General features: G+C 44.2%; 1 protein-coding gene and 1 non-coding gene across 17 annotated transcripts in view; one reads left to right on the top strand and one right to left on the bottom strand.

Annotated features, from left to right (window-relative positions):
• Positions 1 to 27,063, top strand: part of DLG2 (discs large MAGUK scaffold protein 2) — an 891,570-nt gene that overhangs the window by 295,249 nt on the left and 569,258 nt on the right. Inside the window, exon 1 of one of the 16 annotated variants that reach the window (XM_053385495.1) lies at positions 10,634 to 11,015. The exons of 14 other annotated variants lie outside the window; for them this stretch is intronic. In XM_053385495.1, coding sequence (XP_053241470.1) covers positions 10,974 to 11,015 — 42 coding nt within the window. In that variant the 5' untranslated portion in view covers positions 10,634 to 10,973. Of the gene's footprint in view, positions 1 to 10,633; positions 11,016 to 27,063 lie in introns of those variants that run through there. One more of the 16 variants, XM_053385502.1, reaches the window with a different exon arrangement.
• On the bottom strand, positions 8,803 to 8,875 carry TRNAK-CUU (transfer RNA lysine (anticodon CUU)). The gene has a single exon. It is a non-coding gene; the product is annotated as a tRNA-Lys (tRNA).

The raw sequence follows: 27,063 nt of genomic DNA, 5'->3' as shown, positions 1-27,063 counted from the left end.
AAGCACTTAGGAGGAATCAACATTACAGTGAAGTGTAAACATTCACCAAAGAGTCAACAGGGAGATATTTTCAATTTGTCATTCAGGATTCTTGGCTGTTTGATCTCTGTGCGTTCCATGTTGAATTGCTCTGACCTGCACCTCTGGGACTAATGAGTGGAATGAAACTTAGCTATCTGACAACTTTAACACATCCCAGTTGTTCTAGCGCAGTTCTCGACTTAATAAATAAACATCATAACATGCGTTAAAAATGCTCATTTTGAGAGACGGAGTGTTTTAGAAACCTGATGTGGAAACGGGATGCGATAGACTTACGGACAAACATACGAGTAATAGACTAATTCATTCATTCCTACTTCCCAGCGTGGCTGGAAGGCAGAGAAGGGCCATAGCTCAATGGTATTGTATCTGCCTCACATGCAGAAGGTCCCAGGTTCAATCCCCAGGTAGGCTGGGAAACCCTGGCCTCAAACCCTGGAGAGCCAGTCCTATTCAGTCTGTACAATACTGAGCTAGGTGCAGGGACAGATTTAAGGCAATGCAAGCAGTGTGGTCACACTGGGTTTGCAGCCAAGAAGGGCACCTTCTCAAAGCCAGGTGAGGGCTTGCCTGGCTTTGGAAAGGAGGCGTGAGGGTTCTGGTAGAGTCCTAGAGTCCTCTTGTCTCCTTCCCAGTCAAGCACTTACCAGGGATTTGGGTAGGAGGGCTCAAGGCCTTGCACAGAACAGCATATTATCAAGGTAATATCAAGGTAAATAAGAGGTATGACAGGCAACTTCCTGTGTCCCTATGGCACAGAGTGATAATTAGCTGGCAGTCAACTGACTTGGGGAAGAGCAGTATCCAGATGGGACACATATGATCATCTTAGCAGCTGAACAGATGAAGAGAACAATGAAGAAATTATGTCTGTGTCACCAGATAAGAGTCACAACAGCTAACAAATATTGCCATTGAGAATCATAACACACCATCACAGTTGTTATTATTATTATTATTATTATTATTATTATTATTAAGTTCTGCAGAACCAGCATGATACAGTCAAAGTTACCTTTTAAGTCAATATTGGCTTCAATGGGAGAATTAAGGAAGTGCTCGACTTGGAGTGGTTCACATCGAATCAGCATCCTTAACAAAGGCCAGATACTTTGCACTGCAACATCTGCCCTGACTGGGGCAGAAGTGAGTTGCGGTTCGAAACATCTGGAGGGTGCCAGGTTGGTGAAAGCTGCTTTTCAAGTATCCAGACATGACATCTACCATGCAGTTAATAAGATTATAAAATTAAAAATACGTGTAGGTACTGTGAAGTTGCCTTATGGCCAGTGCTTTTTTTCTAAAAAAATTGTTTAGGGGTACTCTCATTCCATCTGAGACTCAGGAAACACCATGACAGGAAATGAGGCTGCTTCAGGGGTAGCAACGGAACTGACGATTCACCGTGCTAGAGAAGACACTAATTTTTAAATTGTTTTTAGTTTCTTCTTCTATTAGATTCACAAAATGTTTAGGGGTATGCATACCCCTGCGTCCCCCCGGAAAAAAGCACTGCTTATAGCAATTCAGGACATTGGTTTTTATAGTAGCCCAGTGTTTCCCAAACTTGGGTCTCCAGCTGTTTTTGGACTACAATTCCCATCATCCCTGACAGCTGGTCTTGCTAGCTAGGGACAATGGGAGTTGTAGTCCAAAAACAGCTGGAGACCCAAGTTTGGGAAACACTGATCTAGCCCAATGCAGTTATGGCTAGTCCTGGAAAGAAGTCTGTTGCAGGAAGTGGGTGTTTGTAAAATCTTTTCACCTCCAATCCACCTTCTTCCCTCCCCCCACATTTCACATTTCCATCTGTGCAAGTGACCATTTGCTACAGACCTGATGTTTATTTCTAATCTTCATACTGCAGTCTTCTGCAGTCCCGTGTTAACCTGCAGGTGTATTTCTGCGAGGGGTGTGCGTTTAAAGGTTTTCTTTAAAAAAATATTTTTTATTGATCAATTTCCACATAACAAATTATCAGACCATATAATCACATACATTATTTTCCCCCCACAAGGACTTCCCTCAGCTCCTCCCCCTGATTTCTCTTCACATATTTTCTCTGCATATTATAAAATTGTACATATCCTTACACATCTATCATGTTATCAACCAATAAATTTGTGTGTGTTTATTCAAAACCTGCCAAAAAGTCCAGTTCATTTTGTTGTCTTTTTAAATAGTTTGCAAAAAGTTCCCATTCCTCCTGGAAGTCACAGTTGTCCTTGTCTTGCAATTTGTAGGTCAATTTGGCCAGTTCTGCATAATTCATCAAGTTCTCATGCCACTGTTCTTTCGTTGGGATTTCCTCATTCTTCCATCCCTGTGCTATCAAGACTCTTGCCGCTGTTGTAGCATACATAAATAAATTCTTTGTTTTCCTTTGCAGGTTTAAAGGTTTTTAAAATTTCCTCTTCTCCCTCCAGTTTGGTTTATACCTAACATAGGGGTTTTTTTATTGTTTAGTAGTGACATGTTCTCTACAGAGAAGCTCAGTCCTTCTCTTAGGTCCAGAAAAGGAATAAGCCCTGAGGGCTTTCTGTTGCTTTGCTATTTCCAGCAAGCGTAGCAGATCCGGTCCCTGCGGTGGACTCTAATCTGCCGGAGGCAGTCAAAATAATGAACCACGTGTGATCATGGTCAGGGTGACTCTGGTTCTTTTGAAAGTATGGCTCTTCTTCGGGGCAGGAACAGGAAGACAGTGATGCCTTAAAAATAAAACTGCTTTCTGAATAGTCTGCCTTAACATTTAAGTTTGAGGAACTTTCGTTGTCCTGCAGGGAATTCAGATATATTCTTCATTTCTATGCATATCCTGAGAGATCCAGCCATAGTCTAGAATCCCTGGAAAATACTAAATGTGGCTTCCGGTTGGATTTCCATGGATGTTGGGCAAAGATATGGATAACAAAGGTGTTTATATTCTATGTGGGACAGGCGTGTGTAACTTATCATTCCCTCAAGCCTAATGCAGCTCACTAGTTTTGTATTGTGTGACTAGAATGATAGGATTGTAGAGTCGGAAGGAATCATAGAAATAATCTAGTCCAAACCCCTGCAATGCAGGAATCTTTTGCCCAATTTAGGGCTCAAAACCCACAACCCTGAGATTAAGAGTCTTATATCACTCTTATATAACATCATTCCTAGCCTGACTGCACTGACTGCCAATTAGTTTCAAGGGTCAATTCAAAGTGTTGGCTTTGACCTGTTAAGGCTTAAATGGCTCAGGACCGAAATACCCCAGGGCCACGTCTCCCCATATGAACCAAGTCACCCTGCGATCATCGCCCGAGCCCCTTCTTCGTGTGCCCCCTCTGAGGGAGGTCCAGAGGGTGGCAGCAGGAGAACAGGCCTTTTCTGTGGTGGCTCCCCACTTGTGGAATGCTCTGCCAGGGAGGCTCACCTGGCGGTTTTGTTACATATGTATGTATTTATTTATTTATTTATTTATTTATTTATTTACGGCTATTAGCCCATAAAATATGTACAAACATAAAAACATAAAACATAAAAACACAGAGATACATAGATTTAGGCACCAGGCAAAAACATTCCTCTTCTCCTAAGCCTTTGACTAATTAAACAATATATGGCCTTCTAAACGATGGAGGGGGTATTGTTTTGTTTGTTATTAAGCGTCCTCATTTTGTATTTTTGTGCTGTAAACCACCCTGTGATCTTCACATGAAGGGTGCTATACAAATTTCAACAACAACAACAACGTGTAGATCAATTCCATATAGGTAACTACAGTCACACCTCAGGTTACAGACGCTTCAGGTTGTGTTTTCTCTGGTTACGGATGTGCTGAAACCTGGAAGTACTAGAACGGCCGTGCATGTGCAGAAGCGCTAAATCGTGCTTTGCACATGCGCAGAAATGCTGAATTGCAATCCACATGTGCGCAGATGCGCCACTGCGGGTTGCGAACCCTGTGGGTTGCGAACGTGCCTCCTGCACGGATCACGTTCGCAACCGAGCGTCCACTGTATTTCAGATACAGTGCAGATACTGACTTGGATAGCAATATCCATGTAAAAGACTTCTTGCAAAATCAAGGTATTCAGTGGATGCTGAAAAGACCTTAGAAATGGAACTTGTCTTATATGTAATGAAGGGGGGGGGGCGCTTCCAAAAGGTTCGGGCAACCACAGTAAGGGTTAGTTTCCTGTGTCATATGGAACAGACCACTTGAAGTGATGCAGGAGGCCCTCTATGGTAGTTAAAACTTTATTATATGCCCTTTTCATTTTGTTTTAGCTCAGGCAAAATTATGGGCCTTGCTTAAAAGGTAAAGGGACCCCTGACCATTAGGTCCAGTCATGGCCGACTCTGGGGTTGCGGCACTCATCTTGCTTTATTGGCCGAGGGAGCCGGCATACAGCTTCCGGGTCATGTGGCCAGCATGACTAAGCCGCTTCTGGCGAACCAGAGCAGTGCACGGAAATGCCATTTACCTTCCCCCCAGAGCGGTACCTTCTTATCTACTTGGACTTTGACGTGCTTTCAAACTGCTAGGTTGGCAGGAGGGGGCTTGCTTATATCAGAGCATATGCTCTTAAAATGAAAGCTATAAAATAATTTTATATTTGAAGCTCATTTATGTTTCCCCCTTGTTTTTGAACAAAATATATATGTGATCAACCACATTATAGATGCAACTTGCCAGGGGAAAGTCTTGCTGTAGGAGACTTTGGGAGACTTTGCCATCCCAGATCCTCTCTGAAGCAGCTATTTTACATGTCAAAATGTACCACTGAAGTAGGGTGCATGGTCAAAGCACATTTGGCAACTGAAAGTGGTGTTCACCTGCAATAGACTGTTTAAGGCTGCTGAATTATTCACAATGTGTATTGAACATTATCCTGTTTAGAAGTTTGTTTATCTTGATGTTTGGCAACTGAAAGTGCCTGCCAGTATTAGGCTGCTAAGCTGTATTCGCCATCCTTGTTTTGTGTTCAGAAGCTGTTTTATGGTATGGCTATTTTGCATCTAGAGAATTTTTTTTAGAAAAAAATGCCACTGTACCACTGTACAGGTGCGGGAGGTTGTCGTGTCTTTTCATATACTGTATTTTAGTCCTGAGTGTTTTATTCCTGAGTGTTCTTTGGCTGCATCTGCTGGGGCCATCATCATGCATGGAAGACCATTTACTGTATTTTTATAATATAATATTATATTTTTATCCCACTCTTTCTCCAAGGAGCTCAGGGCAGGACCCATTGCTTCCCACCTGCAAACACCTGTTTTATCCTTGCCACACTCCTGTGGTGAATCTGGGAGAGAGTGGACTGGCTTGGAGCAGCCCAAGGACACTCTACCTACTGAGCCACGACTGGCTCCTAGACCTCTCTCTTTCATTTTCTACTGCATCAACTCTGAGCCCTGCACCACACAGGCTCTGCAATAACTTACCATTCACCATGCCAGGAATTAGATCTCGAAATGCGGCCCCCAATCCCTTCTGCTTGGCCCTTGGGGACTCTCCCTAGGCCTCACCCCATATGCACCCTTCTCAGTTGTTTTTGTCTGGTTGGAATGTGCTCTTGAACTGTGACAATGCCTTTGGCTTGCCTGGATGAGGGATGTGTGTGTGTGTGTGTGTGTGTGTGTGTATGTGTGTGTATCTGGAAACAGTGGACTATTGCACTGCTTGAATTGGATCTATTGCACAAATGTGAGAGTAACATAGTTGTTCCATCCAACCTTCAAAGAAGAATGAATGCAGTTTGAGTTTTGACTTGCAAAAGCAATAATTTCCCCCCCATAAAACAACAGCATAGAACTATACGGCGCCTTGCATACCTCAATCAGATCTCTGAGATTTCTTGACTAAGAATTTTCTAGGACATGATTTGTTTGTTTCTTAATGGAACAGTTGGCAGCATCAGCCAGAACAACTGTTTTCTCGAAGCCGCTGCTCTGTCATAGTGAAGTCATTTCCTCGAGAACCCCTTCTCTATCTTTGTGTGACGCTTTCCTTCTTTAGACCTGAGATATATTAGGGCTCTCTGTTATTTTCTTGCATCTTTACTGCATCAGACTTGTATTTTTCGGACAACTAGCTGGAAGCGATGTTGAAAAGGTCTAAAAAACCAACAACCCACTCAAAAACTTTCTGCCAAAACACCACATTTGGTGTCATTTAGGCCTGCCCAAAATATTTACCTTTCTCTCTCTTTTTTGCAATTGGGACTAGCACTTTGATAGGGGTAAATTGTTCATGATTGTGTGACTGTTAACTTTTTTCTTTGAACTTCTTTGTGTCTCCCAGCAAAGACAGCTAGGCTGCTATTTCCTAAGTGCTCCTCCAACCCCTGTGGCAGCCTCTGCTTCTTCCTATTACAGACTTTCCCAACTGGCTGCTTACTGGGTACTTTGGTCTACAGTTACCACCAGCCCCAGGCAGCATAACTTGGTGTGGCTGTATTTGTTGTTTGTAATGCTTAATGAAAACATTTAAGCAAGCAAAAAACACAGTCCTCCTTTGAAGTTTGCACTTGTTTGAATTTTGCAATGCAGTTATCCCACCAAGTAATATGTACGCTATGGCAAAACGTTCATATGCATTTGTGTATTAGTGAAGATAACATAGAAAAATGCATTGTGTTAGGAAAACAGCAAAAGGAGAAATGGGCACTAAAATGCTGATTAATTTTAATGGGGATGTTTTTTAGAGTTGCAAACTGATGTGGGGATGTGGAGAACTTGGCTTAAGGATTGAAAAAAATGAGAAACGGAAATTGACAGTGGCCGAGTTTGGTCTCTTAAATTTAAAGGCGCTGACCTTTAAAGCCCTAAATGGCCTCAGTCCAGTATACCTGAAGGAGAGTCTCCATCCCCATCATTCAGCCCGGACACTGAGGTCCAGCGCCGAGGGCCTTCTGGCTGGCGGTTCCCTCACTGTGAGAAGCCAAGTTACGGGGAACCAGGCAGAGGACCTTCTCAGTAGTGGCACCCTCCCTGTGGAACGCCCTCCCACCAGATGTCAAAAAAAAGAACAACTACCAGACTTTTAGAAGACATCTGAAGGCAGCCCTGTTTAGGGAAGCTTTTAATGTTTAACAGACCACTGTATTTTAATACTTGTTGGAAGCTGCCCAGAGTGGCTGGGGAGACCCAGCCAGATGGGTGGGGTATAAATAATAAATTATTATTATTATAAATTTCAGTGATGCCCTGTGCGACACTAAAATTCGGCGCCCCCTGCATCTTGCACTCTGTTCTACAGCATTTTTGTGGCACCCCCTGCAGTGCAGCCAAACCAGTTGCGCTACCCTAAAGCCACCTCTGCCACCCCTAATCAGGATGTGCATAGACTTCCCCCCATGCTGTCTGAATGCATGAACATGGAGTTTGGGTGACCAGGGGTGGCCCACTCCATTTCCCCACCTGAGGGAAGGTGCCACCCCTCACAAAAGCCTTGCTTACCAGGGTCCTATGGCTGATGTGGCTTGTGGCAAGCAGGGGCACCCACAGGGTGCCACCCTGTGGAATTCAGCTGCCTGAGGCAGCTACTTCAGTCTGCCTCGCGGGTGGGCCAGCACTGCATGTGACCATGATTTGTTTGCCCTCATCCAATCTAAAATTGTCTTCAGACATCATCTCGGGATTTCCAGAGCCTCCCCAGAATTAGAAGATGGAAAGGAGAGATGGGGATGCCTGTCATCTACATATTAATGGGCTGAAGTGTCAGAGGGCTACTGCCAGTGGTTTCATGTAGATAATAAATGGTAACGAGAGCAGAGACTGAGAGCAAGTGAGGGCAGTTTTACCAAGGGTCCACCAGCCTGCTTCCTGCAGTGGGTGACCACTAGCAACATTAAAAGCCCAGGAACATCAACAAAAGGGCTGCAGTGACCACCAATCCTTTACTTGCTAAAAGTTGTAAGAAGAAGAAGTGAGAATTCAGGCTCTCCATTCAAGCTTGTAAGAGCTTCTGATTAGCACCCACCTGGATTTCCCCCCCCCCCCAATGAAAGACAGCAGTACATATTAAGTAGTTGCTACAATGTACAGTATAGGCAACTTGCTAGCTTTAAACACGATTTGTTTACCCATCCCTGTTAAAAATGCACGACCAATGCTGGGCTAAGAATAGTTCCTCCTTTGGGACTGACATTTTCTGAGTGGAAAAATCATCGGGGGGGGGGGGGGGAGAAGGTGGCTGTTCTTATTTCTCCTCCTTCTTCCTTCTGCCTTTCCCCTTGCTGGTTACTTTTCTATTCCTTTACAGACAGACAGACAGACAGACAGACAGACAGACAGACAGACAGACTGACTTTCCCTTCCTCAGCTTTCTTGCCTCTTCTTATGAATTTGCAGAGGTTGGTGCAAAAGCTCCTCATTTTAAAGAAATCCTAAAAGCCACTGGCAGATATAATGCTTATCCTACACAATTTGCTGGGTGCTGATAGGGAAGGCTGGAGCCAAACATTACCACTTTAATTTTCTTGAAATATGTGCTGCAGTGGGATGGTAAGAAATCATTCCCCAACCCCCTTCCCCAGCTTAATTTCTGAAGACAGCTGCAAAATCCACTGTGCATATTAGTAGTTTCTGACTATCTATAAGGAGTTGTTCTGCCGTGTGCAGAGGGTATATTGCACTGGACTTTGGATGAATTATTTTCCCTGTGCAAGAAACTGTAGTGGCTGACATGAGAGTGGCAGCAGCGGGGTCCATTGGAGTTTTCTGTTTCATAGAATCATAGCATTATAGATCTAGAAGGAACCCCATTCAATACAGGATTTTTTTTGCCTAACATGGGGCTCAAACCCACGACCTTGAGATTAAGAGTCTCATGCTTTACCAACTGAGCTACCCTGGCCTACTTCTCACTGAATTGTTAAGCCTGTGTCTGGGCTAGGGATGGGGGAGAAATTCAATTCAGTTCGCATTCAAAGGTGACCCTGTCCAACATTCACTTTCCAAAACAGTAAAGGTAAAGGGACCCATGACCATTAGGTCCAGTCGCGGACAACTCTGGGGTTGCGGTGCTCACCTCGCTTTATTGGCTGAGGGAGCCGGCGTACAGCTTCCAGGTCATGTGGCCAGCATGACTAAGCCACTTCTGGCTAACTAGAGCAGCGCATGGAAACGCCGTTTACCTTCCCGCTGGAGCAGTACCTATTTATCTACTTGCACTTTGATGTGCTTTCGAACAGCTAAAACAGTACATGCACCAAAACGCAGCAGTCCTTTGAAATGCACACTCCTTCAAATTCTGCTGTGCGTTTCTCCAACCAAGTCATATACTGGACATAAAAATGCATATACCCGTGAAAATAGTTTTCAAAATGCATTGTATTAGGGAATTTGCTTTGCCAAAATGTGTGCGTGGCACAAAATTGCATGCAAACGTGTAAATTGGGAGAAATTTGCAATGCAATGCTGATAAATTTTCACGAGGACTATTTTATTGTTATTGTTCTTAAATCACAATCTGGCGCAGAAATTTAACAGAGGCAAAATGAGAAACTGAGTGAAACTCAAATTGATTGATTCACCTATCCCTAGTATGGGAGGTACCATTTGTTTCTAGCTGGGTGCTCATGTGACTGAATGCTCCTTATTTCCAAAATGATTTCCTGCACATTGGGTTGCCTCATATCAGGAAATCTGACACCCTGATTGTCAATATGCAGTTGGGTTGTAGGTTGTTTTTTTTTTAAATGCAAGGCTGAACACTAAATCATGAGCTCCCACTGATGGTCAGAAGTGGTAGAGCCCACTCAACAGATTTACTAACTCAATGAGAACTAGGCTGCTGCGCATACTTGTGAATGGAGGTTTTTGCCTCTTTGTTGGGCTGTGGCATTAATTTACTGGCGTATATTTGGACTTGACCTATTCAGAATTGCGGGTGCCAGAACGCGAGAGTATAACCCAGCCCTGAATTCGGCATGTTCACAGCTTCCCCCATCATTTCTTGAGGCGTATAAAGTGCCTCCACCGTTTAAAAGCCATCAGTGTCAGTGAGCTATCTTGGAATCGCTTCCTCCACGACAACCCCCACCAGTATTTCATAACCAGCCTTTCTGCTCATCTTGCTGGAGGAGAGGGAGCAAATAGGTTGGGACCTACTCTTCCTTCCCCTGTTTTCAAAACAGATTAGCACCGGGTGGGGCGGGGGGGGGGAGAGGGAGTGAACTTGTGTGTCCGGAGAAGCATTCTTAAGTCAGCCCGGCGCTGTCCCTAATCAGACGCTGCATTTGTAAGTAGAACATGTTGAATCTGTCATGGGTGATGATGACGTTGCCGCTGCATCTTGAGGAAGGCGAGACGGAAACATTGCAGACTGCAACCTCAGAATAGAAAGGAGGTCCCTATTGTCTCTCTCTCCCCACCCCAACATCTAACACTGATTGCATTTGTGAAACACTTCAAAACAAACAAAACCTCAAAGACGTTTGGAAGTATAAGCGACTCGGCTGGTTACAATTTTAAATCCTCACCTTTCCCCCCACCCTCCCTGGGCAAGATTCTTCTTTTTTCTTCCTCCACCTCCTCCTCTTCCAACCTCCCCCCCCCCCCGCGGCATCGCTTCACTCCTGGTTTCTTTTTCACCGGTTTTTTAAAATGCTGGGATGCAAAGCAACTGAGGTCTCTTTCTCAAGTTGCAGCTGCCGAAATCTCTCCTAATTGCCTTTGCTGGGCATGATGCTCTGTAGAGGCAGGGAAGAGGAGACGTGTAGCTTTCATTCAGTGCCTTCAAGACATGTCTTTCCTGTAGTCAGCGGGGAGCAAAAAAAAAAAAAGGGGGGGGGAAGCCCAGAGATCAATGCATTTGAAACTGACAGAGAGAACGAATGCTTCTTAGTAGCACATGCTGAGGATTGCGTGTGTGTGTGTTAGTGTGGTTGTGTGTGTGGTTTGTGCAGAGCAGAGGAGCTGCGTCCTGGTCCATATGCTCCTTGCTTACTGCAATGTTTTTTGCATGTTACTGTGCACTCCGGACTAACGTGAAGGTAAGAGGAGACGAGACGGCAATCCTGGAACGACTGTGCATCTTTCTTTCTTTTCCTTCCTTCCTTCCTTCTTTCTTTTTTTCCCCCCTTTAACAAACCAAACCAGCTGCAGAAAATGTCTACCTTTTGTGTTGCTTGGTACTTTAGAAATTGCTGCTCGAACAGGCATATCATTACAGGTGGTTGTGCGGGATTTATTTTTTATTGTGTCTGCGCGGCTTAATTGGAGAAGCATGCCGTTAATGTTTTCACAGCGTAGTGACCTTCTCCGTGTGACGGTTTGTAGTTTGGGTTTGACTCTTGCACCGGCAGAATAACAGGCTAGCTTGGTGTGTGTGTGTGTGGCTTTTTTTCTGTTTTAAGGGGGGCTGTTCTCTTTCGTAAAGGTCCCAGTAGGCCACGGATGAGACCCTGGAGGCTCCTGTTTAATGCCAGTTTGCTGCTTTGGGTTTAAGGCGAAGAAATCAGAATTCATTCAGCTTTGCTTCCTTCGTGCCTCCGGTGCTATGAGCTTGCTTGTTTTCTTGCTGATGATCTGTCTGGAAAAACCAGAGATCTGTCTGCTGTAGCTAGACTCTTGCGCCAGTCTGTTTCCAGCTTGTCACGAAATGCATACGAGCCAAATGCTGAAATGTGTCCGGCAATACGAGCAATATGTTGAGATGGGGGGTGGGTCTGCCTGGCCCCCCAATGCTTAAGAAAGAAATCCTTTTGGCTTCCTCGGTCACTTTGATCAGGCTTTTGACATCCACATTCTGTTGGCTTTTCTTCATTAACCTCCCCTCTACCCAGCAACTTCCAACACGAAAGTTGCTGAATATTTTTCCTTGTCCCCAACCGAGGGCAACTGCCATAAGACGAGCCAGTGGACCAGCCAGCAATTGGGAATAGAGTTGCATAATTTAAATGAATTACCGTCTTCTGTCAACCTATTGGGGAAGTATTGCTGCTGTTGTGGGACAGTGGGGGGGGGGGGTCCTCACATTAAAAAAAAAGGTAGAAACTCAGTAGGGAGGGGGGAGATGGATAAAGCTCGGCAAACGAGTCCTACCCCATCAGGATGTTTATTCCATTGTTTAAGAGAAAGTTTTGTTTTCTGCCTGTATGGATGGCAAAGCTACTATCGCTGGTTTAGTGAGACTAATGTAGTCATACAGCTTTTGTCAATGGACATTTTGGAGATGTAAATGTTCAACACAACGGTGCAGTTTGAAGTTCAGGATAATAGACTCTTCATTCCAGTCACCCCAGTTTTCTGGTTTACATCCCTACCCCCCCAAACAACAATCAATTGCGTTCTGTGGCTAATGAGCATGCTCGGTTCTCATTGGGCTGTTGTTGTTGTTGTGGTGTAGGTGTTGGGTTTTTTTTGAGTTGTCTTGAGGATTGTTTTCCCCTGCTTATTCCTCCCTCTTGCGTGTGGGTGGTACCATTTTGGCTACATGAGCGCCGGCACTCACAGCCTGGACATCAGAAACAGAAGGAATGAAATGTTACATTGAGTGTCTGGAATGTGGTGAATGCTGTCAATCTCAGGCAAGTTCCATGAATGCTTAAAAACTCAAGAGACAGACCTCTGAAGTTTAACTGTCTCCTGAATGCGGCTGACAGCATTCACTGGCATATGTCCAAGAAGTTGGGGGAACGTCTCTTTTTTTCGAGACATCCATGAAACGCAGCAGTTTTGGGCGTTCGCTGAAATACAGTCTGTTAATGCAAGTTGGCAGGTTTGGGGATTGTATGAAATCCCGTAAAGGAGCAGGTAACGTGTATGAATTAACAGCACCAACAGGGGATTTTGCAGTTTACCTGGGCAATATGCGATGCCAGAAAATGTGAATTGATTACAGATGTTTACATTGATTGATTACATTGACAGGCTAATATGCATTGCCTCTCCAGGAATTCTGTACAAAAGAAGACTATGTGCATTGACTGACCATTGATTGCCCTTGGTCCACCCTTCCAGTAACATTAATACACCATGTAAATTAATATTAATGTGTTCATAAATCCCTTGTTCAAGAATATTAATATTAATGTGTATTTAAATCCCTTGCTATTTCCGCTTGGCTTTATCTGAACATATACAATTGCCATTATTTTTATGGACATTCCACATTCACTTTACTTTGAGTATACCTATATATATGTGCATATATGACTTCTGTAAGTTTTTTATTACTTTTCATGAAAATAAAGGGCACATTCACTCAAGTCTGGTAAGGACAATGCCTTGTATGTTACTGCAAATGTCAGAAACTTGTTGAATGTTGACATTGGTTGGTGAGAGTATACAAATCCCAGCAGGAAATTACAGAGCTGAATTTTTTTCAACATAACTTATTTCTGAAGTTTTATATCTATGGTGCTGTACATGATGGAGATTGGCTTTGCAATTTATTGGTAAAAGTTCAGATATTTTCTTTGACGTTTCTGTACTGCTTCTTCAAATTGCTGGTAAGTGCCAACTTTCACCAAATTTCTGACATTTACTTTAAATTAAAAACCAGAGAGGTGTATACATCATAGATATCTCTAAATTAGGAGGAGTGAGAGTGATTAATGCACGGAATTAATTATTAATGCATGGAATTCTAAATAAAAAATGAACTGGCCTTTTAAAAATACAGGACTGCTGCAGGTTTACCTTACAATTTTGCAACTTAACATTTTGCCACTTTATAGTTAAATTTTTATTAATCCCTTATTTATTTTCAACCAGTTTCCAGAACTTGCAGCTGTGGGTAAGCCAGTTAACACTTCCCCCTGGTTTCTCATCCTCCTCTTTCCTAGTCAGCCACACTTGGGGCAGAGATGGGGAACCTCTGGCCCTCCAGATGTTGTTGGACTTCAGCTCCTATCATCCTGGGCCAGCATGGCAGGGCTGAAGGATGAATTGAGCTGTAGTACAGCAACATCTGGAGGGTCACAGGTTCCTCCATCTCCGGCTTATGGGATGCAATTCTACTTTCTGGGATTCCTTGATGCTTGTCAGATTTAACACAGCCTGCATTAGGGAATCCTGGTGCACTCTTGTTCCCTCCCATGGAATGATGTAATTGCTATTACAGTGGCAGAAAGGAGGAGAATTTATGCAACTCGGGGATTCCCTGCTCTAAAGGGTGAAGAGTTGTGGATGTAGCCAATGGGGTGGTTTAAACTATGATTGCAAAATCCAGCGTAGCTTGCTTCACATGCCTTGACACGTGGTTTGTGGAAACCCTGGCTTAAAAGGTGATCTCAGATGCATATAATTTTCTTTTAGATGGCCTGATCGCCTTTTCTTCTTAAATAAATTTATCTTACGGTATTTCATTAACACCAATCCTTCCAGTTTCATCTCCCAATAGGAAGAACAGGGATAATTTATGCTTTGCATGTTGGCAATCCATTTGAGGGAGGAGGAAACTGTTCTGAGACCTGATGTACTTAGGTCAAAACCATGCTGTACATTTACAATGTTCGTGTTACTTGTTCATAGTTTATGTGTGGGTTTGCTATTTTTTGGGGGGTATAGTGTTGAAATACCTTTGGCTGGAATGTTTTCTAAACAAAATGGTATGGGAAAAATCCCGTAGAGATCAGTGGGTCACACACCATCTTTCTTTTCACGTGCCTAGGATGATGTGATGAGAACCTCTTTCACAAGACGGTTATTACTAAGTTGAAGTCAACATTAGCTGATTTGAGGCAGAGGTAGTTGTATGTTCACATGTTAAATGAGTCTTGTTGTGAATGTTTTAGCATGCCTGCATCAGCTTCCGCCAACCCAGTGCCTTCCAAATGTTTTATATTATAACTTTCATTGGCCCTGATGGACCTTGCAAGCTGGGGCTGATGGGTTCTGGCGTCCGACAACAGCAACCGAAGTTGGGGACATCTAGACCATGACATGACATGCCTTGGAAAATCTTTGTGGACTTCACCGGGACATTCTGTGCTGGATTTGGGACTCACTGAAGCATTAGCGGGACCAAGTACACATGTGCAGATCAATAAATTACAATTCAGGTCACCTTTTGGGGGGGGGATAAAAGGCAACGAAATCTCAACCTGTGGTAAGGAGTTTATGTGAGATTGTATTAGGGTTCAATTTGTGATTTCAAGGTGTGATTTTATTTTGTACAAAATCTCATGGATGTAGCAATCAAAGGGAATTATATGCTGATCCTTAACATAGCTTCCCATCTCCTGCCACCACCCCTTTCTCAGGAAATGATATTTCATTCAATAGAGAACTGCCAAATTTGCCTTGAAATACACGTCTTTTCTGGCAAAAATGGGTGGCAGCTCTGCTTTTCATTTAAATAAAACTGATCAGCCACTTTTCCATCCCTGAAGAGAGAAGAATAGTCTTTGGGTTATCCTTGGGGTGGCTGACTGCAGTGGCAGTGATTGCTGCTTACACATACAATAATTCCTGTTTTATTCTCCTGCCGCAGAAAATTGCTTATTTAAACAGAGTTTAGTAAAAGGTGCCCCCTGCTTTCACTCCTCCTAAGACATACTATACCAAGCTTATGTTGAAGGCTGGCATTGTTGTTAATTAGATTGGCACAGAGTGATCCTGGCTACCTGTTGTCTGTCTTTCTCCCCCTTTTCATTCTCTCACTCAGTGTTTGGGATAACTGTTAATAGCTGTGAATAAACAATAGGAAATTATATTGCAACTGAAAGCTTTTAAAGGCCAGCACGCACTTCTGAGCACAGGAAACAAAGCAAAAGTTAGACCCTTCAGCAGCTCTTAGTCACTTAGCTTTTCCTGCTAGCGGCATACGTGTGTGAGGGGGAAAATACATTCCTGTATTTGTGATTGTGTTTTGCCTTCTGCATTCCTTTTGTATTGCAGGACATCGGTTTTGGAGTCCTTGAGGACCATTAGCATGTACAATCTTCTCTTTCTAATTTGCTCATGAGTAAGACCTGCAGTTTTGCATGTCCCCACTCAGTCCATGTAAAACAGGTCCACATTTGAGTGCAAAATTGTGCTCCATTTGTAATGAATGGAGGGCCATCAAAGGCAAAAGGAAAGCTTCCTTGAGCTGAACAGTCATGTGTTCTAGCTCTTCTTCTCCCAGAAGCCAATTCTTTGGTGATCACTCGTAGCTGAGTAAGATTGTCGTCTATGTTTTAGCAGTTTAGCCAGTTTTAGCAGTGACTGTGGAGGCCAATTCTGGATCCACACACCCTTTCACAGTGGGAACATAGGATTCCGAGTAGGAGTTGATCACAGTGAGGGTTTGCCAAGTGTGGCTTCCTCTTAGCTCATTTCTCCCTTTCGTCCTGAGTTCGAGCGTCTTCAAAGCCCATGACACCTTTGGTAAAGGCTGCTCTCCAACTGGAGCACTCGCAGGCCAGTGTTTCCCAGTTGTTGGTATTTATACTACATTTTAAAAGATTTGTCTTGAGAGAGTCTTTGAACCTCTTTTGTTGATCACCAGCATTACTCTTTCCATTTTTAAGTTCGGAATAGAGTAGTTGCTTTGGAAGACGATAATCTGGCATCCACACAACATGACCAGTCCAAAGAAGATTATTTTGAAGAATCATTGCTTTGATACTGGTGATCTTGGCTTCTTCCATTATACTGGCATTAGTTCGCCTGTCTCCCCAAGTGAGCCTACTCTTGAGCTGTCCATGGTGCTGAAACAAATCTCAGGGCCCATTTTCTCAATGGAGCTGTCTGTCTACTGCCTGCTGGTTTCCAGATTCCAGTAAAGGACTGTGTATTGGTAGTTTAGAGGTTATCAGCTGCTGATGCAGAAGCTTTGGACCAAAGGCTCAAAACTCACGGTGTGGGCTGGTGATGAAGTATTAAAGCAACCTACTTGTCAAGACTTTTGCCAGACTGAGCATGCAGAAAGTGACTCACATGCAGGGCAAAGTACACATCATGCAGTCTTGACAGAGAAAAAGAGGGTGGCCATATACAGGATGGTTATCTGCATCTGTGTTCTAGCAATATGCAAGCTGCCTTGCGCTCACATCATATTTTGGCCACTAATTGTTAGTTTCTTCCATGAAGGATTGAATCCCCCCCCCCCCCAGGTTCAAAATTGGTTCATAATGTTTCGCATATTTTCAGCATTCAGTTAGGAACTGCAAAGTGGAGGCAGAATAGTGCAGTTCCTAAACAACTGCAAGTGGTAAATGTGTTTTGTGAAATAAAAACAAAAAAACAGTGCACCTCACCATGAAACTGTGGCTCCTGGTTGGGAGCTGGAACATGGAAGTGGCACCATCAGGTCCAGCAGAGTTGGTGGCAGTCTTACCTATCACTTCATGGATGTCTGTCATACTTGCAGGGCTGTTTGCTCCCCTGCTGCACACTCTATAGCAGCCACAGGCAAGCTCAGCCCTCCAGATGTTTTGGGACTACATCTCCCATCATCCCTAGCTAACAGGACCAGTGGTCAGGTGAAATATACTCAGAAATGAGTAGTAATTTCATGCTCTTTATTTCAGCTCATAGGAACAGTGATTGAATTTCCCCCCAAACCTCAGGCTTTATGTACATTATTTACACAATGAGTACTGTCTGATTGCTGGCTTATGTTTCCCTCCTGGAGCCTGATTGGGCTGTTGCTGCAGGCCAATCAGTTGTTGCATCCTAGAATCCTACTGGCCTAATAGGCTGATTAACTTCCTCCTGGGGTCTGATTGGGCTGCTCCTGCAGGCCAACCAGGTTGTTGCATTCTAGGATCCTACCTGCCTATTGTTCTAGGATCCAAGCTTAGTACATAACATTAGGGATGATGGGAATCGTAGTCTTAAAACATCTGGAAGGCCAAGATTGCCTATGCCTCCTCTATAGACTCCCTGCTATGTGGAACTAGAGCCCAATGCCAGTAATGGACAGTTTGGAGTCTCCCAGCAGAAGTGGGAATTTTGGAGGTAGGCAGAAAGACTTGATGGTTTGAAACTTGGAATCAAGTACCCCCTCTCATCCTGGGCCATGAGATATACTGAGATTGATTGAAAAGCCATCCATCAGGGAGGAAGGACACTTTCCTCTCATGACAGCATAGCAGGGTTAAAATAAGCAAGTGCTGAATATGTGCTAACAGCCTCACCAGCCTGGTCTGAAGAATGCTGATCATGCAGGCATAAAAGTCGGGCATCAGTTCCAAGTATATCTCATTATTGATTATGGACAAATCTCAAAATAAGGGTGTCCAACTCATAACAAAGAATAGTATTTGCAAGCGGTGGAAATTCTTTGCAAACTTTGGTCATCATCACTCGTTAATTTACGGTGTATGTACCTGGTCCTTGTTTCCTCTTTCAATCCCCATATTTTCTCTTCTGTTTTGCCTCTAGTAGGCTCTCCTCCTCCTCCTCCTCCTCCTCCTCCTCCTCCTCCTCCTCCTCCTCTAAGGCCTCCATATTAACCTTAAAACCAGTAGAAGTGCTGTGTGCACAAAGGGGGCAGTGAAAAAATAACACATAATAGTGGTAATACTAGAATACTAGAATTGTTTCAAATGGAATCCATGGGATGGAATTGTTTCCCCCCCCCCTCATATTCAGACAGGGGCACGTAGCTCCTGAGTACAAGCCAGAAAATGATAGCCTACATGAGCATATCCGATTGGAAGCAAGTTGGTAAAACATAGTGCAGCCTGTGCTCTGTTCTTTCAAACAACACATTATGGGGAAGGCTAAATAGCACTGCTAGCTATGAAAATCCTGGCTGTATTTTGATATCTACCTGTTTCTCTTTGATTTTTTTCCCCAACTAAAAATACATGTAAAAACCGACATCAGTGTATGGTAAATATTCCGTGGTAGGCAATGCTGGCTATTTTATTTTATTTTTAAAATTTCTGTAACACCCTTCATCTGAGGATCACAGGGCAGTTTACAATATAAAACCCCCAAAATGCACACCATAGTAACAAGCAAAAGTAATACCCCACTACAGTTTTCTAATGTTTCCTCTATCAGCAAAACTCCTTCCACACACCAAGCATTCAAACGGTTTCATTGTTATTACAGTGGTACCTCAGGTTACAGACGCTTCAGGTTACAAACGCTTCAGGTTACAGACTCCGCTAACCCAGAAATAGTACCTCGGGTTAAGAACTTTGCTTCAGCGCAGGAGGCCCCATTAGCTAAAGCGGTGCTTCAGGTTAATAACAGACTTCAGGAACGAATTAAGTTCTTAACCCGAGGTACCACTGTACCAGTGAAGTTACAGGTGCCCCTGCAGAGTTCTGTCTGTTGTCTCCACTGCCAAATCTCTGAGGTTTGGAGCATAACATAAAATGGGAACATAAGAAGAGCCTGCTGGATCAGTCCAAAGGCCTATCTTAGCCCAGCACTCTCTTCCCACAGTGGCCAAACAGATGCTCATGGGAAGCCTGAAAAAAAAGGACCTTAACTCAACAGTCCTCTGTGATTCCCAGCCATTGGTATTCAGAAGCAGGTAACCTCCAACTGTGAAGGTAGCAACCATTGTGGCTAGAAGCCACTGATAGCCTTCTCCTCCATGAACTTCTTTCATCCTCTTTTATAAAGCCCTCTGAGCTTGTGGTCACCCCTACCTCATGTGGGAGCAAATTCCATACAGTGGTACCTCGGGTTAAGAACTTAATTCATTCTTAAGGTTCGTTCTTAACCTGAAACTGTTCTTAACCTGAGGTACCACTTTAGCTAATGGGGCCTCCTGCTGCCACTGCTGCGTGATTTCTGTTCTCATCCTGAAGCAAAGTTCTTAACCCGAGGTACTATTTCTGGGTTAGAGGAGTCTGTAACCTGAAGTGTCTGTAACCTGAAGCGTCTGTAACCCAAGGTACCACTGTAGTTTTAAAAGTGGTCATGAGTAATGAAACTTAGGTGATGTAGTGCAACCTTGCTCTCTCTGTCTGTATTTATTTAGAAACGTGGGCAATAATTTCAATAGAAATAAGTACAGTGGTACCTTGGGTTACAGACACTTCAGGTTACAGACGCTTCAGGTTACAGACTCTTCAGGTTACAGACTCCTCTAACCCAGAAATAGTACCTCGGGTTAAGAACTTTGCTTCAGGATGAGAATAGAAATCGTGCAGCAGCGGCGTGGCGGCAGCAGGAGGCCCCATTAGCTAAAGTGGTGCTTCAGGTTAAGAACAGTTTCAGGTTAAGAACGGACCTCCAGAACGAATTAAGTTCTTAACCCGAGGTAGCACAGTAAGTGGGTTTATTTAATGTTTCAAACCCTGACAGCTAGAGTCCTAGAGGAAAGATTCTCTTGTTCAAGCCCTGAACTCCAGTTGTTTGTTTATTTAAAGCATCTTTTATCCCACTCTTCATCCAGAAAAAGCTTCCAGGGTGACTCACAAATATCAGCGGCAATGCAAGGTTTACGCGCATGATGCGTAGGAAAGGCAAAAAGGTTCCCCTTCTTCTTGTTGATCTGTGTATGAGAAATGCCCACCTTCTTTCTCTCAAAAGATCACTTGCATGCTAGATGGCATACTGGGGGAAAATTGCACTGATGGTAGCTTTGTTTGTGGTTGTAGCACCATAAATCAGAGCAATGTCACTGAATGCAGCTGATGGTGATAAACTGCAGTGGACGATAGGCCTCTTGTTTAGTCTTCCTTTTTTCGGTATAACTATACATAAACTGCCCAAAAAAGATACTGCATTCTCTTTGGAGAGTTTAATCGACATTTTAATTGTAAGTGCATTGACCGATGTGCAAAGTGTGTATGTATATAGCTGTATAGTGGATATACAGTTCCTGTTCTTCTTGCTTACTCATATTGTAACACTCTCTTTTGTATACTTGCTTCTATAGCCCCGGGCTTTCACAACTCAGTAAATCTAGACTCAGCATGGAATGCATGTGAAGTTAACATTCAAAGTTGTAAACGGATCTTCTTACCATTTACACTGCAGTATCTTATTGTGTAAGCAAAGGTATATAAAGCATAAGGTCATGAAAAGGCTTATAACTTTTTATCATTCAGACTTACCCTGCAATTCTTTGGCTGTCTTTTCCTGTTGGATAGAGAGTACAGGAGCATGGGAACATGCTGAACTCGCCATGGGTTTGCTGCTGAACATGCTGTACCTGTGACATGTTCTCTCCATCCCTATTGGAGTATCACAGAGTGCTTACTGCAATAAACATAACTGGTGTCAAGGAGAGGCATTGTTGGGGCACCTGCCAAGGCCCACATCCCTGCAGGCGTGCTCTGAATATTGTTAAGGGGGCTGAGAGGTGTTAAGAGTCCTATTACTTCCCCAGCAAGTTTCTTGAGAAAGAGGGGTTGATCATTAAGCCACTCTGAGACTCTGTGAAGGGAATAGGGGTCTCCTAATGACTCTTAGTGGGACGTGGGTGGTGCTGTGGGTTAAATGACTGAGCCTAGGGCTTGCCGATCAGAAGGTCGGCGGTTCGAATCCCTGCGATGGGGTGAGCTCCCGTTGCTCGGTCCCTGCTCCTGCCAACCTAGCAGTTTGAAAGCACGTCAAAGTGCAAGTAGATAAATAGGTACCGGTCCGGCGGGAAGGTAAACGGCATTTCCGTGCGCTGCTCTGGTTTGCCAGAAGCGGCTTAGTCATGCTGGCCACCTGACCTGGAAGCTGTACGCCTGCTCCCTCGGCCAATAAAGCGAGATGAGCGTCGCAACCCCAGAGTCAGCCATGACTGGACCTAATGGTCAGGGGTCCCTTGACCTTTACTTAATGACTCTTAGGACCCATAACAAACTATGCATCTCAGGATTCTTTGAGGGAAATAATGATTGTTTAAAGTGGTATGATACTGTTTTAACTGTAAAGTGCAGATGGGGCCTAAGAGATGAGCCTAGAGTGTAGGATTAGCCTCCCCCTTTCTTACCTGCTTTCAGTGCACCCAGGTGGCAACGATATAAAAATACAAGATTAAAATCAGTTAAAACAATCTCACCTCAGAAGAATAGGGTGGGTCATAAAAAGAATGGAGGATAGCCAGCCAAATTGCTAGCACAAGGACTTTTGGCCGCACAGTGGAAACTTCTGCCTTCCTCTTCTCTTCAAGCACACTTTTACCTCCCTAAATCTGTTCTGGGGGCTCCCTCAGCCCCTCAGCAGTGATTTGGGGAGGACAGAGGGGCACATGGGAAGAGGAGGGGGAGGGGATTTCATTGCACGAGCAAAATTCCTTGCACCAATGGATCTACTTCAGGCATAGGCAAACGTGGCCCTCCAGATGTTTTGGGACTACAACTCCCATCATCCCTGGCTAACAGGACCAGTGGTCAGGGATGATGGGAGTTGTAGTCCCAAAACATCTGGAGGGCCACGTTTGCCTATGCCTGATCTACTTCATTGGGTACTGTCCAATAATTCAGTTGTCAAAGGCAAGAGTAAAGAGGTTCATCTTCATAATATGACAAATGTGATGCAGTGAAGGTGTCAGATACACCTCTGTGGGGAGAGAAATCCACAATTTTGGGGTTGCCACCCTGCAAAAGTCTGAGGATGCTGGAAGTATTGAAAGGGCTCCCACTGCTGATTGTAACATATCCACGAAAGTCCATAGGGAAAGAGGCGATTTGCAGATACTAGGGGACAAAGTCATTTGAAACATATTGCTTCAGCCCCAACGTTTGAGTTTTTTGCTGTCACAGAGACCTCCTTGCAGTAACTGCCTCATCATTCAAACCTATAACGATATAAAAATCAGAGCCAAGTAACATTACATCAAAATTACATTACTTTGGAGAGGTAATGTGGGCTATAGCAGGACAGGATGCAAATAAACAAGATATGCAGCCTTAACCCAATGCTTCTATGTCCAGACCTTTCAGGGGAATGTAGCATTATTATAATATCTACTAACAGTGAATGCTTTACTTGATCACATTGTGGTTGAAAATGGCGCACTTGTTGCTCCCCCAAATATTTATTGCATAAGGTATTTTTCACATGTTGCCCTTGAATCAATAAACTGATTGCACAATACCCAAGGCTGGCAACCCTAATGCTTCAGCCCAAATGCAATTATTCCTCATGAGCACTATTATTTCTTTTGGTAGTTGATATGCTAAAACTCATGGGATGCGGGTGGCGCTTTGGGTTAAAACACAGAGCCTAGGACTTGCTGATCAGAAGGTCGGCGGTTCGGATCCCCATGACGGGGTGAGCTCCCGTTGCTCGGTCCCTGCTCCTGCCAACCTAGCAGCTCGAAAGCACGTCAAAGTGCAAGTAGACCGCTCCGGTGGGAAGGTAAATGGTGTTTCCATGCGCTGCTCTGGTTCGCCAGAAGCAGCTTAGTCATGCTGGCCACATGGCCCAGAAGCTGTACGCCGGCCCCCTTGGCCAATAAAGCGAGATGAGCGCCGCAACCCCAGAGTCGGTCACGACTGGACCTAACAGTCAGGGGGTCCCTTTACCATTTACCTATGCTAAAACTCCTTTCCTGTAGCTTTAGCCAACCACTTTAGCCTTTCAAAACTTGGGTACTGGTGAAAAACTGTCCTCACCACCTTCCTGCAAATCAGACACGATTCTTCAACTTGCCTTTTGGGAATTTTGTCTCGAACTTTTGCAATCATAGACATGGGGAGAATAAACCTTTTTTATTTTGCTGCTTTTTCAGTCTGGTTCTTGAGCTGAAGGTCTCCCCCCTTTTTTTAAATAAGCTTCGGAAGGAGTGTTTTACTCTGAGGTAAAAAAAAAAAAAGACCCCTCTGGATTTTTAAAATTATTATTACAGCCAGCTGTGGATGATGGGAGTTGTAGTCCAACACATCTGGAGGGCACCAGCTTCATGAAGGCTGCTCTAGGGACACCAGGCTGCATTTTTACCATTTCATTTCCCGTAATTCTATGTACACTGCTTAGCTTTGTTAAGCGGTATACAAATACCTTAAATAAAAATGAACAACAAAAATAATATGTATTTAATTTCTGGCTCTTGCCGGAAAAGGTTTGGCTAGGGGCCTGCTCATTGTGCCTATGTGAAATGAGTGCTCACTCTAAAGTGCCCCCTCCTGAAACATCCACCCTGTCTCGGAGTTCCATGAGAGATGTGCTGGAGTACATCTGTGGAAGGCCTTCCCTGTAGGTAGAAAGTTTAAGGGAAAAAACACCACCTGGTTAAAGCCTGGGCAGCAACAATGAAGTCAGAAGCGGGTTGTGACTGCTAGGGTGTAAGGCAGGAAGGCCAAGCAATAGGTGGAGCCACAGCCAATGACTGACAGGGCCAACTCATTCCAGTTTTGTCCCCATCCTCTTCCTTGCTGAGTTCCACAACAGTAACACTGAGACTGGGGAGGAGGAAATGGACAGCCAGGGCTTATATGTCAGGCAGGTGTGGGCTGACTAAGGAAAGGCTGAGGCTGATGGAGCAGTACCCTATTTGCTCTAATGGACTGGCTTCCACTGAATGAAGTTTAGAGTGTAGCAGAAGGTTCTAATCCTATACAGTCATACCTCATGTTACATCCGCTTCATGTTACGTTCTTTCTGGATACATCACACGGCGAATTGGAAGTACCGTATTTTTCGCTCTATAAGACACACCAGACCATAAGACGCACCTAGTTTTTGGGGAAGGAAAACAAGAAAAAAAATATTCTGAATCCCAGAAGCCAGAACAGCAAGAGGGATTGCTGTGCAGCAAAAGCAGCGATCCCTCTTGCTGTTCTGGCTTCTGGGATAGCTGCGCAGCCTACATTTGCTCCATAAGACGCACACACATTTCCCCTTACTTTTTAGGAGGGAAAAAGTGAGTCTTATAGAGCAAAAAATACGGTACTTGGGTTACTTCCAGGTTTCGCTGCTCGCGCATGCGCAGCTGTGCAAAATGACGTCACGCGCATGTACAGAAGTGGCGAATCGCAACTGCGTGTACGCAGACTCACAGCTGCGGGTTGTGTTCTTTTCATGTTGCGAACGGGCCTCCGGAACAGATCCCGTTCACAACCAGAGGTACAGCGGTACCTTGGTTTGCATACACCTTGGTTTGCATACCTTTTCTATTACAAACACATCAAACCCGGAAGTGCGTGTCCCAGTTCGCAACCTTTTTTTTGGGATTACAACCCACTTTTTCAGATTGCAGACAAATTTTTTTGGGAGGCTCCATTGGTGAAAGTGCGCCTTGGGTTACAACCTGTTTTGGTTTACAAACGGACCTCTGGAACGGATTATGGTTGTAAACTAAGGTACCACTGTAATAAATTGGGTGGAAGAGGGATTTTGGGCCAAGTGAATAAGAAACTTCCAAACTTCTGAATATCAATGTGGTACCTGCAGCAGCAGTGTCTGTTCTATCTATAACATGGCTATTGGGGGTGTTTGCATTTTGAGCACTCTGAGTCCTTGCTTCACCCAAAATGCCTTCCTCCAGCCACATGTCCTTTCAACACTAGTCAACTTTGTGTAGTGGTTTGAGTGTTCAACAGACCAGGAAGACCCGAGTTCAAATCCCTGACCATCACCAGAGCTTACAACGACAGCCACAAAGCCACCCAATATCTTACAGTACATCCTACACAACAGAGCTGTTGCAATAATAGAGTGGGGAGATGAATGTTGTTTCAAGCTCAGGAGAAATGGGCAGCAGGAACATGCAAGAAATAAATTATACAAAAAGCCCTCTCTTCCCACACAAGCTGTCCTTCCTAATTATGGACATTTTTCTATTAGCTAATAAAGTGAATCAGAATCTTCTATTAAACTGACATAACAGGGGGGAAATGCTGCAAATATAAAAGAGATAAAACGAGGCAGCCCCCGCCCTCTGCCGCCCAAGTATGGAGTTCATCAATGGAAAGATCACTGGAGGATGCTATTAAGTCTCTCTTTTGATAGAGCTGAGAGTGGGGAAGGCTTGAAAATAAGCCGGGAGTATGATTTGTCATACTTTGCTTTTCAGTCAATAGGCACCATGAGAAAGGAAGACATTGGTTCCATAGTTTTATTTTTTTCCACTGCACAGCATTAGAAACGTCTGCTATCCATTGACAATACAAGGGAATAGTTGGTCTGCTATTTCAGTTTGATGCCTGCTGTTTTCTGGGTTGTTGTTTTTTAAGAGGCGCTATTGATCAAGAGGTGCAGAAGCATATATCGAAGGTACTACTGCAAGCAATAAAACTTTATATATTATGAAATGGAAACTTAATAAAATATTATGAAACTTTGTCTTATGTTACCTCTCTGGGGAGGCTCTAAGTCAGGGATGGGGAAACTCGGACCTCTTCCCAGGTCAAACCCACCTCTGACCCTGTGCCTTCCCTGCCTGTAATGGGTCAGCCTGGTTGCAGGATAGAGAGGAGTGTGAGTGTGTGTAGAAAACAGCCTCTTCTGCAGAGGTAAAAGTGGCATTCATTGCTCCACCCACTTTTGCCTCTGGCCCCGCCAACCACTCATATGTGGCCCTCAGAAAGCTGCCCAGAAGCGAATGCAGCCCTTGGAGTTTTATTTTTTAAAGTTCTCAGAATTAGGCATCTTCCTATGTTCCAGTGCAGGTGTAGGCAACCTCGGCCCTCCAGATGTTTTGGGACTACAACTCCCATCATCCCTGGCTAACAGGACCAGTGGCCAGGGATGATGGGAGTTGTAGTCCCAAAACATCTGAAGGGCCGAGGTTGCCTATGCCTGTTCCAGTGTTTGCATTTTCACTGTCCTAAACACCATCATCTGATGATTATTTTTTTGGGGAGGAGCTCAGGGAACGCCTGGGTGTTGAAATTCACCTCCATTTTTTTACTCCAGGACTTTCTGCTGCCCTCATTTCAAGCAGGGAGGAATGTTCCTGTGGAGTCAAGTTAACTGAAGGGGAAGGAACTTGAGTGACCACCTGTCTCCTTGCTTTCCTCTAAGGCACTTAAGAGTGGATAGCTTTTCTTCCCTCCCTGTCCAGAGGTCCCATTTGGACTAGAACTGACAGAGCTCAGGATGAGAACCTGTGAACCAAGTACTTCTGTAAACACAGCTGTCAGTTTTCCTCTGTTAAGCAGGCTTCCTCAGCCAATTGTAAGGAAAGGAAAGGCAGACCCTTGGTAATTTTGGTTGTCTCTCCTTGGTCAGTTGTTTTTCTTTCCTCTGCTGGTTGTTAAA

The sequence above is a fragment of the Podarcis raffonei genome, chromosome 4 (assembly GCF_027172205.1).
Source record: "Podarcis raffonei isolate rPodRaf1 chromosome 4, rPodRaf1.pri, whole genome shotgun sequence".
Lineage (NCBI taxonomy): Eukaryota > Metazoa > Chordata > Lepidosauria > Squamata > Lacertidae > Podarcis > Podarcis raffonei.
The sequence above is the reverse complement of the archived record's forward strand: the minus strand, read 5'-3'. Positions and strand labels throughout refer to the sequence as shown.